Source organism: Crocodylus porosus, unplaced genomic scaffold, assembly GCF_001723895.1.
Source record: "Crocodylus porosus isolate Cpor-Errol unplaced genomic scaffold, CroPor_comp1, whole genome shotgun sequence".
Lineage (NCBI taxonomy): Eukaryota > Metazoa > Chordata > Crocodylia > Crocodylidae > Crocodylus > Crocodylus porosus.
Genome location: NW_017728937.1, coordinates 6,612,288 through 6,627,242, shown reverse-complemented (window position 1 = coordinate 6,627,242; position 14,955 = coordinate 6,612,288). Strand labels below are relative to the sequence as shown.

Sequence of the window (14,955 nt, the reverse complement as noted above, 5' to 3'; positions counted from 1 at the left end):
TGACTTCCTGCCCTTTGGGCAGGGGGCTGGACTCGATGATCTCCCGAGGTCCCTTCCAGCCCTAATGTCTATGAAATCTGTGAAATCTATGAAACAAACCCTGCCCTGGTCAATCCCCCTGTTGCTGGGAATCTTCTGCTCCCTCTCTCTCTCTTCCAAAGGCTGGCTTCTAAGTTATTGCATGATTAGGGTGACCATACATCCCAGTTTTCACAGGCTGTCCTGGCCAGTTGGTATTCAAACAAAAGGCCCATATTTATACCACCCTGCCCACATGTGTCCCACTCAGCTCCTTCTGAGCATGAGCGCATGTGCGTGCTGCCCCCCTGACCACAGCACCCCACGCAGTTGCTCATGTACCCACCCCTAAGGCCAGCCCTGACTGACCTGAGAAGTTCAGACACTCACAGCTCAAAGGAAATGGGACCAGGGAGTAGCCATTGCCCTGAGGGAAATGGGAGTTCCTATACCCCAACACGGTTGCAATTAGTTGCATTTTATTTTTTTTATTACTGCTGCCCACCTGTCTGGCACACCATGCTGCACCACCTCTGCCTGCAGCAGTGCCACTGATTTGGGGATTGGGGGAAGGCAGCAGTTTCCTGGACTTCCCATGGTCCCATATGGTCACCCTACCCATGATAGATCAGGGCCAGAGTCTTGTACTATTATTTGCTTTCTCCCCAACAGGGGAACCTTGTCTCCTCCCATGTCCATACCTCATGAGTTGCTGTTGCTTCCACTCCTCAATCCGCTTCTGTGTGGTCAGCTCCCTATCATCCTCACTGGAGCTAGAGTTCTCCTCCTCATCCAGCTCCCGCTGGATGGTCTGCCACTTCTTCACCAGAGATGGCATCTTTGTTTTACCCTTCTTGCTCTGCACCCAAAAATTCAACAGGCCACCATAAGGGTCAATACTTAGGTAAAGCAAAGGAGGGTGCAAACAGGTATTTGCATGGGCATGGACAAGTAGGACTTCCCTATGGGCCACAGCAGGCAGCCACAAAGGCCACCCAAACCCAACTATGAGGATGTAGGCTGGGGAACACCTGTCGCAAACATGAGACCAAACTGACAAAGGGATCCAATTTGCCTCTGTTGCCAGAGAAGTGCTACAGTGCAACATAAATGCTGAGCTGGGTGCCTTTGTGAATGACTGACTGGCCAGAATCAGACTAGTCAGGGCTCCAGCTTAGCATCCAGGACTCCAACAGTTCATTTATTCTAAGAACTGCATGCAAAGGAACACAATTTCCCCCAGAAAACTGGACCAGTAGGCACTTCAAGACTGGCACCCTTGACACCCTTCTTTAATGCCCCCACTTCTGACTGCTGGAACCCCTGAAACAGACCTGCCATATCCCAAAGGAAACAAATACCCCAGAGAAGCAGGTGTAGCTACATGGAAGACATCTGCAGCTTTACACAAGGCCTTGAAGGCCTTCATTTTTTAACTACCACCCACCTCTTAGAATCAAGAAATTTCTTGCCTCCCAAGGCCAAAGCCCAGCCACATTTAAGGCAGGGATATAACCCAGGCATCCTGACCCCAATCCCCCTTCTCCAGCTGTTATTGGACTGCTGGTCCAAGCCTTAGATTTGCATGGGCCTCATTCCCTCCTCCAATGCCAGGATCCTGGCAGCGGCAGGAGAAGGTTCCATGCTTTCCTGCCCCCACACGAGCAGCACTGCGAACACCTCCTACCTTGTCTTTTCTGCCTTTCCTCGGCTTCTCGGGAGGCAACGGTTTGGTGGTAGGAGGCGGTGGTGGAGGTGGCGGCTGAGGTGGAGGTGGTGGAGGTGGCTGTTCAGATGTACTGGTGGCAGGCAGAGCTCCTCGGGCAGGGGTTGGCTGCACTGTGGGGGCAGCAAGCCTCACAGGCATAGAACACTCTGAGTAGCTCATGAGAGGAGGTGCAGCCACTCCCATGTAGTTAGATTGGAGGCTCAGCCCTGCGGACTGAGGCCCTGCATACATAGGAGAAAGACGGAGATTGGCACGTCCCTGGATCTCCCCTTGCAGCCGTTGTCTTGGTCTGAGAGAGCCAAGGGGTCCACCTGATGGCCCGTACTTACTGGAAACCATAACAGGCTGAGTGTAGAGAACAGGACAGCTGCCAATGGTGGCTGTTCGCTGCACCAGCCCCATGTTCATTTCAGTAGCTTTCCTCTTCTGAGACTTGGCAGAAAGCACTACAGAGGGGCTGGGCTCAGTGGTATTCTGGAAACAGAGAGGTCAGGCAGTTAGGGACTAGACTGGCACCAGACTGGCCAAACACAGGCTGCCTGGGCTCTACCTTCAGGGTGTTAGCAAGGATGAAGACTGCTTAGGTAGTCCAGAAAGCTGTGTCAAACTGCCTGGCTTGAGCTGGGGACATAAGGGCTTGTGTCCTTGCTTGTCTGCCACTCCCAGATCTAGTCTCTCTCTCTGCCAATCTCTCCCATCTCCATCCCTTATTCTCAAGGCTCTTTCAATATGCCCACACAATTCCTGAGGCAACAATGACACATTTGCTTCCCAAACTGCTAACTATCAAGGGCTTCCATGAGGCTGGCTATGTAGAATCTCCCCCAAGTTGCTGCCCTTCACCCAACCATCCTCCTGCCTTGTATCTACAACAGGGGTGGGCAATTATTTTGGGCGGAGGGCCGCTTACACAGTTTTGGCAGGCTGTTGAGGACCACATGGGTAGCCCCGTCACCTGGCAGGTGCCCTACCACCTCGTCACCTTCTTGGGACCAATGTCCCAGGGCCAGTAGCGATGGGGCCCAAAGCGGGGCACAGGCTGGCAGGGGTCTGTGGAGCTGGGCTGGCCTGCACCAGCAGGGAGAGGGAGGAGCTGGGCTGGCTCCAGAGAGTCCCTGACGGCCAGGACCCTGTGCTCCTGCCACCCTGCTATGGGCCCCACTGGCACTGGCCCCAGCACACCGGTGCAGGCCCTGTGGTCCTGCTGGCTCCTGCACCTGCTCACTCCCAGTGCCCCCCCAGCCCCGCAGTACAGGCAGGGGGCAGCGCACACCCCTGACCCCTTCTTGCCAATAGGGAAGAAGCTGGTGCTGAGCGCAGGAAAAAGTGGCCCCTCGCCTACCCCACGGTTGGTGTTCCCTGCTGCAGCTGCTCGCAGCCCACACAGGGCTGTCCTGAGCAGGCACAGGCAGCACCAAGCAGGGGAGCAGCCATGGGGCGAGTGAGGGGCCGCTTTTCCCTGTACTCAGCACCAGCTTGTAACCCAGCTCCGGGCTCGCCCGTCAGGGCTGCACAGTGGCAGTAGCTGCCACACACCCTGCGTGCCGCACCAGGCAGTGTTGGCTGCTGCTGCCTGCCCAGAGTGCGTGCTGGGCAGCCCACAGGCGGCAGTGGCAAACACTGCCTGGTGCAGCAAGCGGGAGGCCCACAACTGCTGTCACCATGCACAGCCCTGATGGGCGAGCCCAGAGCGATGCAGGGCCCAGGCTGGCAGTGGGGCCAGGTTACAAGGTGGTGCTAAGCATAGGGTGGGGGAAAAGTGCCCCTCGCCCACCCCGTGGCCAGCACCTCACACTGCAGCTGCTCACAGCCTGCCTGGGCCTGCTCAGGACAGCCCTGCGTGGGCTGCGAGTGACTGCGGCAGGGAATGCTGGCCACGGGGTGGGGAAGGGCCACTTTCCACCATGCCAGGAAGGAGCAGGGAAGGAATCCAGGGAAAAGTTGAGTGTGGGGAGGGGGAAAAGCAGTCCCTCTCCTGCCCCGGAGCAGGCACAGACAGCCCCATGCAGGCTGCAAGTGGCTGCAGCACAGGGCATCAGTCATGGGGTAGGCGAGGGGCTGCTTCCCCGCCCCTGCGCCCACCTTTTCCCCAGGCTCCTTCCCTGCCTGGGGTTGCCCCCCGCCTACATGTGGTTCTAGTGCAGGGCAGCCATATGGTCCCAGGCCAGAAGCCCCTCGTGCAGCTTCTGGCTGGGGGGAGGGGAAGACCAGCGGGCCCTGCTGTTGTGGGAGCCTGCTGGGCTTCCCCTGGGTCCTACTGCTCTTGGCGTCTTCCTTTTTTTGCAGGAACCAAGGGCAGAGAAATATTAATTTTCTAAATTTTTTAGGGGCCAGATAGAAAGGCAGCCCGCAGGCTGTATTTTGCCCACCCCGATCTACAAGATCACTATGAAAAGCTAAAGTGTAGCACATCCCATCAACTCTCACAGATTAAAGTAAAGGCAGCACCAGTGCAGGACTACCATCCTGCCCTTTCACATATTCACACTTACATTCAATCAACTGCCTCCTCAGGAAATAAATTAAGAAAGATTTCATAGCAGGAGCCCAAGACAGTGTCCCTGGAGGTATCTTCTGGGCCTACATAGCACAACTCTACTATGGGTGAGGAACTCTCAGGGCAAACTTCAGAAAGCTGGGGGTGCACTGACATTTTTTGGGCCAATATGGATGGCTGATTTTTAATGAGCCATATCTACCAAAATCGATTCAATTGTCAATATGCGGCCGGCTGGGCAACTTGGAGAGCAGCGCCCAGGTGGTAAGTCTATTGTGAGGGAAGGGGCAGATTGGGGACCCCGCAGTGATGGAGGGGGTGGGGCTGGGGGGGCCAGATGCAACCACGAACAGCTCATCTGAGTCTCCTCACTCATGGTTACACACAGGGGAAGGGGACAGCTCCCACTGCTACACACACCCCAGGACGCATGGGGGGCATATGCCCCCTGGATCTGTGAGGGCAGGCCAATGCTGCAGGCTGGGGCCAGGATAGTACTGGGCTCTTCCCTGTGGGGAGGGCTGGGCTGGGGCTGCACTTGGAGCAGCAGCACTGGGAGGGGGGCCGGGGGGCCACAGCAAACTGAGATGGCTGCAGCCCTCTCCCTCCCTGTAGCTCTCCACCCAGCACTGTTACCCTGAGCACAGCCTGGCCCAGCCCCCCACCCCAGGAAGAACCTGGTGCAGCTCCAGCCCCAACCCACACCAGGAGCCTGCTTTCACCCTGTGCAGTCTGTGGGGCACATGGACCCCCATGCCCTCCCAGGGTGCACAGTGGTGGGAACTGCCCCCCCCGCCCCGCAGGTGAGCTGCTTGCAGCTCTGTCCCATGCTCCACCTTGCCCCAGCAGTGCAGCACCTGCCCATCCCACCCCCTCTCCCTCCCTCATTGTGGGGTCCTCAATCTGCCCCTGCCCCCAACCTTACAACACTTACCAGCCAGACACTGCTCTCCAAGCTGCCTGGCTGCATATTGGCAATCAGATTGGTATCAGCCAATATGCCTCGTTAAAAATCAGCTACTGGTATCAGCCCAAAAAATCTCTAACTCCTATCAGCTTTCCTTATATCAGTGCTGAATGCAATATGGAATCCATGTATTGGTACACCTCTACAGGAAGCCTTCCCAGAGAGAACAAAGCTCTCTGGGCTCTTGCAGCTCTGGAAACAGAACCTCACCAGCTTGAAAGACCAATACAGTGATGGAAGCTGTTTCCCTTCCTTTACTCTCGTAGGGTGCTACTCCTGTGCTAGATGACAAACCAATCCCTCACCCCAGCAGAGCTGCAAGCCCTGCCTGATCTTCAGGGATCAGCTCCCCATCCCTCTCTAATCTGCTCTGACTCTTCCCTCTAGGGGTCTGCTTATATAATGACACCTTGGAAGAAGCCTTTTCTCAAGCTTGTGAGAAGTGCATGCAGCAGCATTCAAGTCACAGGACTGTCCCCAGGTCCCCATACTGAGGAAGGCAAGAGTTCTGGCTGTGGTCTCTAGGGAGCAGACCTTTCCTCACTGGGCTCAGGCTCCAGTTTACAGGACACAAAGTGCCTCCACCGCAGCGGTCACAATGCCCACTGAGAAATGTGCAGGACTCAAAAGCAACACAGTCCCAAGCTGGGGATCTCTGGCTGCAGACAGTGGCTGTTCTCACCACCTTACCTGACTGCTTGGGATAGCTGGGCGAAGAAGAGGTTTCAGAGGACCATCTTCCTCAGTTCCTGGGGCTGGTGGCTCCTCCCCTTCTTCATCTTCCATCTCTACCTCCTGGATCTCTCCATCTTCACCAGGAGGTGGCGGAGGTGGGGGCGGTGGCGACTCTGGAGGAGGTGGTGGAGGTGGTGGAACTTCCAGAGGCAAAGGGGGTTGGAGCACAGGGACAGAAGACTGAAGCAGAGTCCAAAATGGAGTGAGTGGCATGAGAGATGTAGAAGGAACTTGGCCAGTGAAGGACTCCTTACAGAGAGAGCCTGAAGACGATACACAGAGATGTCCTTGACAATCTGGGCCTGCAACTCCTCTTCTCTCACCCCAGCTGTTTTCCTCTGCTCAGCTACACTATGGCCTCCTCCTCTGGGAGGCAGTTTAGTCCCTTGGAGCACTTCTAGAGGGGAGGTGTGTGGCAGAGATGCTTGCTGCTCTTGCTCCAAGCCTGGCTATAGGGCCCCACCAGCAGTTTTGACATGGGACTGGGGGATGCACCACCATTTCCACACCTGAGTACTGGGTGTCTTGGGCAACTAGACAGCAGTGGGATGGAGTTTGTCCTCACCCCCAGGGCCTGGGAATAGGGCCTCATTTCTGGCTTAGTCCCTTGTCCACAGCTCAGCTACCCTTCCATAGGCAGCTCATGTTGGGGCGATGCCGGCTTCTGCAGGCTGTCGCTGCTCACCGCTCACCACCCTTTCTGTCTGCGGGCAGTCCCTGCCACTGCCTACAAATGGTCCCCCTCATATCAGGAGGCACCAGTCATTCATGTACCCTTTTCTACCACATGTGGTGGGGTTTTGGAGTCATCACTGACTGCCTGCAGACAAATGCTCGTTCCCTTCCTCTCTCCCAGATGCATTTACTTAGCTCCTTATCACTACAAATCTCCAAGTATCTTGTGATCTGACAAACAAACAGTCTTGCTCACCCAGTTATACTTGTGCACTGACTTGCCCAAGGTAGGGAATCTATGTCAAGGCAAAAAGTGAGCCCAGGAACTTCTCACTTCTCAAGTCCCCATGCTCTCACTCCCTATCACAAATCCATGCTGCCTGCCCCTCTGTGAGGTCTCCCATAGTTCCTCCAGTACCTGTGGAGCTGTCCGCTGAGTCTGCCCCAGCCTCCAATTTCTCTTTTGAAGCTTGTTTAGGAGGAGCTTCAGCTTTACTCTCCAGAGATTGCTGCCCCTCCTCGTCGTCCTCTCCATCTGGGAACTCCCACTGGGACTCTCCCGTGTGCTCATTAACATAGAAATAGCGCCTATGGTCCCTAAATCACAAGAAAGAAAACGAGGCTTTACACTCTCTCCCCCAGCAGTGACACATCAATGTGGGCCTCTCCTGCGATAGCTGTGTGCTCTCACAGGGAAGCCCCGCTGTCAGCAGAGCTGCTATTCACAAAGGCAACAAACGACTTTGAGCATGAAGGAGAAGGGTCCCAGCTGACTCGCTCAAAGCTGTTTGTGCTGCTGGCTCTGTGAGTATCACCCTGAGCCTTCCACTCCAAAAGGAGGGCCAGGAAAGCAGACCCATGTTCAGTGGGGGTCCAGCTTTCACTAGCATTGGGACTTTTAGTAATTGCCTCAGTTTAAGTGGCCCTCCAGAACAAAAAATGGGGAGCAGCTGGGTTTAGACAAGGCAGCTGCCCCCCATCAAGTCTGCAGAGGCCACACGTATTATACTCTTTGTGTCAAACATACAGTGAATGCTAGAGAGAGCGAGTGGATCTGGGAGCTGAAAAACAAAAGAGCAAAGATTTCAAATAAAGAAAAAATAAATCAAGAAAAGCCAAATAGAAAAAGAAATGTTTGGGTCTGACCTGACAGCAGGAGACAGTAATCTTGTTCTTCATTCCATCCATGAGCAGGGGCTCTCCTTTATTGTCGGTGTTGTAAGCCGGGGGGGGTGGAGTTCCAGATATCCTGCAAAGTGCACAGAGCTCTCGCATGCGCGACCCCCCAAGCCCGCCTTCCTCAGCGCATTTACCCTCGGGAGAGTGAAAACCAGCTCTGTCCAATCACTGAACCAAATTCATTTCAAACACTTTTTTAGCATTTGCTTTTTAGGTCTCCAATTTGGTGGCTGGCCCAAACTCTGTAAGTGCAGGAGGTTCCCTGCCCGCCTGGCACCGCTAACTGCAGCTGCTCCCAGTCTCCAAGATAGATGACGCCACGTCGTCAGGTGTTGAAGGTCACAAATCATGTCTGAGATGTCAAAGTTGAAAGATGAAAAAGGTAGAAGAGTGCGTACCTGTCCCAGTGGCAGGACCAGCCTTTAGGGGTGGCGTTTATTTCATATTGTTTTAGCTGTTCAGCTGCATCTTGCAATTTGCGTTTGAGGTAGTTGCCATGGAGGGCGCCTTCTCGCCAGTCTGCGATGCGGGTCTAGGGAGCCAGCAAGCAGACAATCAATCACCATTTTGACAGCAAGAGAGGATACAAAAAGAAAGAGAGGTTTTTCCAAGTCTGGGGCTACCATGCCAAGGGGGATGCCAGCAGAGCACAGCACTTCTGGTGGCAAAAGGAAGGAGGTGCAGATCAGCAAGCCTTGGTAGCTCTAAAAGTAAAGATACTGGACGCTTCCTCCACCTGGGGAGTCTGGGGTGGAGAAATAACTCAGTTCAAGATGTGTGTTCATCACACAAGACTCTCCCCTGCCACTTAGTTCCCATGGAAGCACCAGCATTCAGGTAATGGAGGGGTGTCCAATTCCCTTGCACACAGAAATGACCTTGGAGGGGACAGAACATTCTATTACCTCAGTCTGCAACAGGAGCACATGGAAGTTGGAGATGGATTGTCTGTTGATACCCAGGAACTCCAGCTTACTAGTCAGGGTGTTTGCCAGCTCTCCGATCTGAAACTGCCAAGAGATAATAAAGCAAGTCAGCATCTCCCTTCCAAACAGCCACAGGCCCTGCTGTTCCCAGAACTTAAGGCAGGTCCCAAAAACAGCACCTGCACTTTGGGTTAAAAGAGCAGACTGTGCAGAGGCCAGCAGGAACTAATGAGCAGCTGACCAGAGCTCCTGATTCCAGCACTCCTTGAAGCAGGGCCCCCTTTAGCCAGCCTGCACTAGGTGCACTATAGACTGGGAGGTCAAAAAGGTCTTTTCCATCTTTAGTTATTACAAGTTGTACCATATAGGTACAGGCAAACCAGAACTGCCTTCCCTCTCCCCCCCTCATGCACACTAGAGCTGAACACTTGATTATCCACATGCAAGCTCAAGGGAAGTTTAAGTTAGCTGTTAGGAGGAACTCTCACTAGGAGGATAGTAAAGTCCTGGAACAGGTTACCCAGAAAGGTTGTGGAATCTCTATCCTTGGAGGTTTATAAAACCACACTAGACAAGGCCGTGGCTGGGATGATATAGCTGGGGCTTCCCCCACTTTGAACAGGGGGTTGAAGTAGATGACCTCCTGAGGTCCCTTCCAACTAAGTGTGCACCAATAAAGTTTCTCTTGGCTGATACCAATGGCCAATTATTAACCAGCTATGTTGGCCAATACCGATCCAATAGCAAATTTACAGGAATGCAGTCCAGCAGTTTGGAGAGCAGCCTCCTGCCAGTAAATCTGTGGAGGCGATGGGAGGAGAAATGAGGCCCCCATGGTGAGGGGGGGAGTGGGGCAGGGCCAGGGCCAGGGGCAGGCACTGTCCAGCCAGGGCAGTGAATATGACCCCAGTGAGTGGGACAGAGCCATGGGCAGCTTGTCGGGGGGGGCGGCAGCTCCCTGGAGGAGGCACAGGGGCATGTGCCCCCCTCGAACTTGTGCATGGGGCAGGGGCGGGCTGCCTGATGCAGTCTCAGGGCCAGGGGCTGTGCCAGCCTCTTTTCGGCAGGGGAGCTGGGCCAGGGCTGCGCTCAGGGTGGTTGGGAATGGGACAGGTGGTGGCAGTGGGAGGGATGGTCATTATCACACAATAAAAATATGAATCGCATTCATATCAGGTAAAACCAGCCCAGGCGATTCAGCTCTCCCACTCCAAAATCACCAAGGAACACGACTAAGAACCAGGAGCGAAAGCTTCCAAGCGCCACTTCAGAGGAAATGTATTGCTCCATTCTTGCCAGTGCCAGCTCTCCCCTTCTCTTCCTTTACCTTCAGGTCCTGCTCCTCTTCTACTTTTGGTGCTCCTTGAACTTTCACTTTGTCCTGAAGCTCCTCTGTCTCCATTTCTTTGTCTGAATTCTCCTCAACTGCTTCTGCATTCACTGCTGAAGTAAAACAAAACAAAACAAAAAAAACCCAAAACCTTTCTACCTGCTCCCACATCACTGTCCAGTCCCTACTCACTGCCCCACGCTTCCAGACAGCATGCTTGGGGCAGAACAGAACCCGTCATGGATCCAAAGACCTGGGCCTTTTTGCTTCTATTATGACTGAAGAATGTGCACATTTTCAGAAAGATGTGCATGTTTCAAAACAAGGTCTCCCCACCCCAATTTTTCATATTTTAAATGTTTGGAACCCATCTGGAAGATTTCTTTTTAGTCAGATTCTTTCTTTTCCACCTGATTTTTAAAACAAAAGTTTGCTTACAGGGGGTCTATTTTGCCAACACCCATTCAATGCTAGTAGTTCACAAGTGGGAAAGGGAGGTTATTATCAAAGATCCAACACTGATGAACTTACAAGAGCAAGAATGCTAGCAACACAAAACAGACTTACAAATCATAGAAAATTAGGGTTGGAAGAGACTTCAGGAGGTCATCTAGTTCAACCCCCTGCTCAAAGTAGGGGGTTGACTGACAGTCCTCTGGCAAGCCATCATTTGGAATGGGGAGCTGTCTGAGGTAGGGGTAATGCTACCCAAATCCATTGCTTTGAGGGGAGAGCTGCCCCAAATGAAACTGCTGGTTCAAGCAGGTGTTGCTGCAACAATGTCACCTGTGCTGTCCCATACCCGTAAAGGGAAGGGGAAGGAAGCTATAGCCTAGAATCGTGTCCACGGGAGGGTACCATTAGAGAGGTCGGTCCTCACTGCCATTACTTTGCCATCACAGCAGTAACCTCTGTGTTGACTGTACCCTGGTATGCTGGCATCAAGGTCTTTTGTATCCTACTTTTCTCTGTGGGTCCTGTATCTGCTGTCACCAATCCAAAGGATTCACCCAGAAGGATAGAGAAAGTACCCCAACCCCACCCAGGGCTACAGGACTGTGGCAAATGGGGGCTCATCACTACTGCTTTTCAGGCTGGCTATGGTTTTACTGTTCTTCAGCTTGACATGGATCAGGTTTCAGCCCAGGGGTAGGATCAATCCAGAAGATTCTGCATGAGGCCAGCCAAAGATTCCTGGGGCAGCCTAGTGAGCAGTGACTTTTCTGAAGCACACTGCAGGACTGCGGCATTGATGCCTAGTCAGATGGGTGGCAAACTGGCTAGATGGTCATACCCAAAGAGTAGTGGTGGATGGGTTGTTTTCAGCCTGGAGGGATGTGGGCTGTGGAGTCCCCCAGGGCTTGGTCCTGGGGCTTGTACTGTTCAACATCTTTATCAGTGATCTGGATGTGGGTGTGGAAAGCACAATGTCCAAATTTGCTGATGACACCAAGTTGTGGGGCGAGGTGGGCATGCTGGAGGGAAGGGACAGAATCCAGCTGGATCTAGACAAGTTGCAGAGGTGGGTGGATGAGTACAGGATAGAGTTCAATGCACACACGTGCAAGATACTGCATCTAGGAGAAGGAACCAGCAACACACCTACAGGCTGGGAAACACCCGTCTTGTCAACAGTGGCAGAAAAGGATCTTGGAGTCATTGTTGACTCCAGGATGAACATAAGCCTCCAAAGTGAGGAAGCAGTCAGTAAGGCCAACACCTTGTTGTGCATCTACAGATGTATCACAAGCAGGTCCAGGGAGGTGATCCTCCCCCTATATGCGGCATTGTTCAGGCCGCAGTTGGAGTATTGTGTCCAGTTCTGGGCGCCGCACTTCAAGAGGGATGTGGAGGGTCCAGAGGAGGGCCACTCATATGGACAAGGGGCAGCAGGGCAGGCCCTATGAGCAAAGGCTAAAGGGCCTGAACCTATTCAGTCTCCACAAAAGGCGGCTGAGAGGGGATCTGGTGGCCATTTACAAACTCACCAGGGGGACCAGCGAGAATTGTGGGGAGGTTCTGTTCCCCTGGGCACCACCCGGAGTTACTAGGAATAAAAGCCACAAATTGTTAGAGAGAAGGTTCAGGCTGGACATCAGAAGACATTACTCTACAGTCAGAGCTGCCAGGCTCTGGAATGGGCTCCAAAGCGAGGTGGCACTCTCTCCTACCCTGGGGGTCTTCAAGAGGAGGCTGGACAGATATTTGGCTGGGGTGATATGACCGCAGCACCCGTTCCTGCCCAGGGCAGGGGGTCAGACCTGATGATCTGTTTAGGTCCCTTCCGGCACTAAGCACTATGAAGTTATGAAACAATAGGACAGCACCAACTACTGGCTGTCTTTGTAGGGGAACAATCCTTCAAGGGGCTGAATCAGCTGTCTGAGGGGGCAGTTTGATGACTGACTTAGGAAGTACTGACCTAGGCCTGGATATTTCTTCCATCAATGTCCATCAACACTATTTCAAGGTAAGATTAAAGGGCTCATATCACACAACCCCAGTACCTTATAACCCTTTCTCCCCAGCAGATGGGTGTTGACTCCAGCACAGTTCTTGATGACTGCTCTTTCATTGCAACAACTGACACAAGAAAAGGACTTATCACACACCACCCATGGAGCAAGTATCCTGCAAACTGCACGCACCTTGACAAGCCTGGGGCCCTGAAACCTCCAAACTCTTCCACTGTTCTGCACAAGTGCTCCACTCTTGCCAACTACACTACTTTGTCAGTAAGTTGGAATGAAAGCTGTGGCCAAAAGTAATATGCTAAGTTACCTGTTTCCCCAGTTTCAGGACTCTCTCGGCCAGTCTTGCTTGAGCCCCGGCTGGTTGACTCTGGGCTGCCTGCTCCCACAAAAAGTTTCCATTTGCCTCGCTTGGAGGCCTGCCGGCGCATCACATCCTGAGATGCACACTGGCTCCCGTCAGAGAGTGGGCTGGAGCCTGAAACACTGCCATCTCCCTCCTCCAAGGCTCGTAACTCTGCCTGAAACAAGGAGTTTACAGCACGTCAGGGGAGCTTGCTAGCATAGGGGCAGTGGCCCAGAACATTTGTAGGGAGGGAGGGATGGAGTTCTTGGAGGGCAGCTGCAGCCACAAAAAATTGATGTTAGACAAAGAGCTGACTCTTTGTCTAACCAACTAGCATCGCTGGAGGAGGGGGCCACAGGAAGACGAGGAGACACCACCCGAACAAGACAGGTGACAAATGCATGGAGTGACCAGGTAAGAAACAGGGGTCCAAACAGTCTCCCAAATCGGGGGGTGGCACATGCAGCTAGACAGGGCCTTAAATGCCTATATACCAATGCTCATAATATGGGGAATAAGCAGGAGGAACTCGCCCTCAGAATAGCCAGTTCAGACCCAGCCATAATAGAGCTTACAGAAACGTGGTGGGATTCATCCCACGACTGGGCAGTTAGCATTAGGGGCTATAGGCTTTACAGGCAGGATAGAGAAAGAAGGAAAGGCGGGTGTGGCGCTCTATGTCAAGGAGCAATACACATCTTCCGCCAGCAAAATGGGGTCAGAGGGGCAAGCTGAAGTGCTCTGGGTTAAGATACAAGGGGGCCATGAGGAGAGGGATCTAATGGTGGGGGTCTACTACAGACCCCCCCAACCAAGAGGAGGAGCTGGACTGGGAATTTTCAGGCCAGCTTGCAGAGGCACTTAAGGCAAGGGATGCAGTTGTCATGGGAGATTTAAATTACTCGGACATCTGCTGGGAGGAACAGTCAGCCAGGTCGGACCATTCCAGGAGGTTCCTGGCCGAGATACAGGACCTCCACTTCATTCAGGAGGTGCACAGTCCCACCAGAAGAAATGCCCTGTCGGACCTTATCCTGGCCACAGGCGACGACCTCGTAAGGGGCCTCCAGGTCCTCGACCACCTGGGTGATAGCAATTATTGCTTGCTGGAATACACCATCCAGCGCAGGGTGCCATGGGCCTGCAGCAAGGCGGTAGCCCTAGACTTCAAAAGGGCCAACTTCAATGAGCTGAGGAGATCAGTGGGAGAGACACTGGGGTTCTTGACAGCAGGGGAGCTCAGTGCCCAAGATGAGTGGTTGTTCCTTAAGCAAACGATACTCCTGGCCCAAGGGGTGACCACCCCAACAAGAAGCAAGGGGGGCAGGAGTGCAGGTAAGCCCCCCTGACTTACCAACGGTATAAGGGAATGCCTGATCACCAAAAAAGCGGCATACAACAACTGGAAGGGGGGTGCTATCTTCAAAGAGTATACCTCCTCTGGTCGGGCCTGTTGGGGGTCTGTCAGGAAAGCTAAGGCAGACATAGAGCTAGGACTTGTGCCCAAAATCAAAGATAACAAAAACTCCTTTTTCAAATATACAGGGAAGATGAAGAAAGCAACAGGAAATGTGGGGCCCCTGCCCAGAGGATCCTGCAATCTAGTGGTTGCGCCAGAGGAGAAAGCAGACCTCTTTAACCAATTCTTCACTTCCGTTTTCTTGGGCAGGGACCGGGACTTCCCCACCGTGATGCAACACGACTCAAGGGGAACGCCTCCAGACCTCAGGTTGGGGAGGACTGGGTTAGAGAGCTTCTGGAGGGGCTGGACGTGTTCAAATCAGTGGGTTCAGACACTCTCCACCCCAGGGTGTTGAGGGAACTAGCTGGGGTTATTGCAGGGCCCTTGGCACGGCTTTACAAGCGCTCGTGGTGCTCAAGCCAGGTGCTGGATGATTGGAAGATAGCCAACGTCGTCCCCATCTTTAAAAAAGGGAGGAGGGAGGACCCAGGCAACTATAGGCCCGTCAGTCTTACCTCAGTTCTAGGGAAACTCTTTGAGAAGATCATCATGGAGCACATCTGTGATGGGTCAGCCTCAGAGATGATGCTCAAGGGCAACCAGCACGGTTTCATTAGGGG

At 53.4% G+C, this 14,955-nt stretch overlaps 1 protein-coding gene across 3 annotated transcripts in view; it reads right to left on the bottom strand.

The window, feature by feature from the left end:
* Nucleotides 1-14,955, bottom strand: part of FNBP4 (formin binding protein 4) — a 26,294-nt gene that overhangs the window by 1,965 nt on the left and 9,374 nt on the right. Inside the window, exons 7-15 of one of the 3 annotated variants that reach the window (XM_019547379.1) lie at nt 12,838-13,048; nt 10,054-10,169; nt 8,706-8,810; nt 8,199-8,332; nt 7,040-7,218; nt 5,902-6,209; nt 2,077-2,221; nt 1,706-1,968; nt 720-877 (exon numbers count right to left, since the gene is read on the bottom strand). In XM_019547379.1, coding sequence (XP_019402924.1) covers nt 720-877; nt 1,706-1,968; nt 2,077-2,221; nt 5,902-6,209; nt 7,040-7,218; nt 8,199-8,332; nt 8,706-8,810; nt 10,054-10,169; nt 12,838-13,048 — 1,619 coding nt within the window. Of the gene's footprint in view, nt 1-719; nt 878-1,705; nt 2,222-5,901; nt 6,210-7,039; nt 7,219-8,198; nt 8,333-8,705; nt 8,811-10,053; nt 10,170-12,837; nt 13,049-14,955 lie in introns of all 3 variants that reach the window. The other 2 variants (XM_019547377.1, XM_019547376.1) reach the window with 2 other exon arrangements.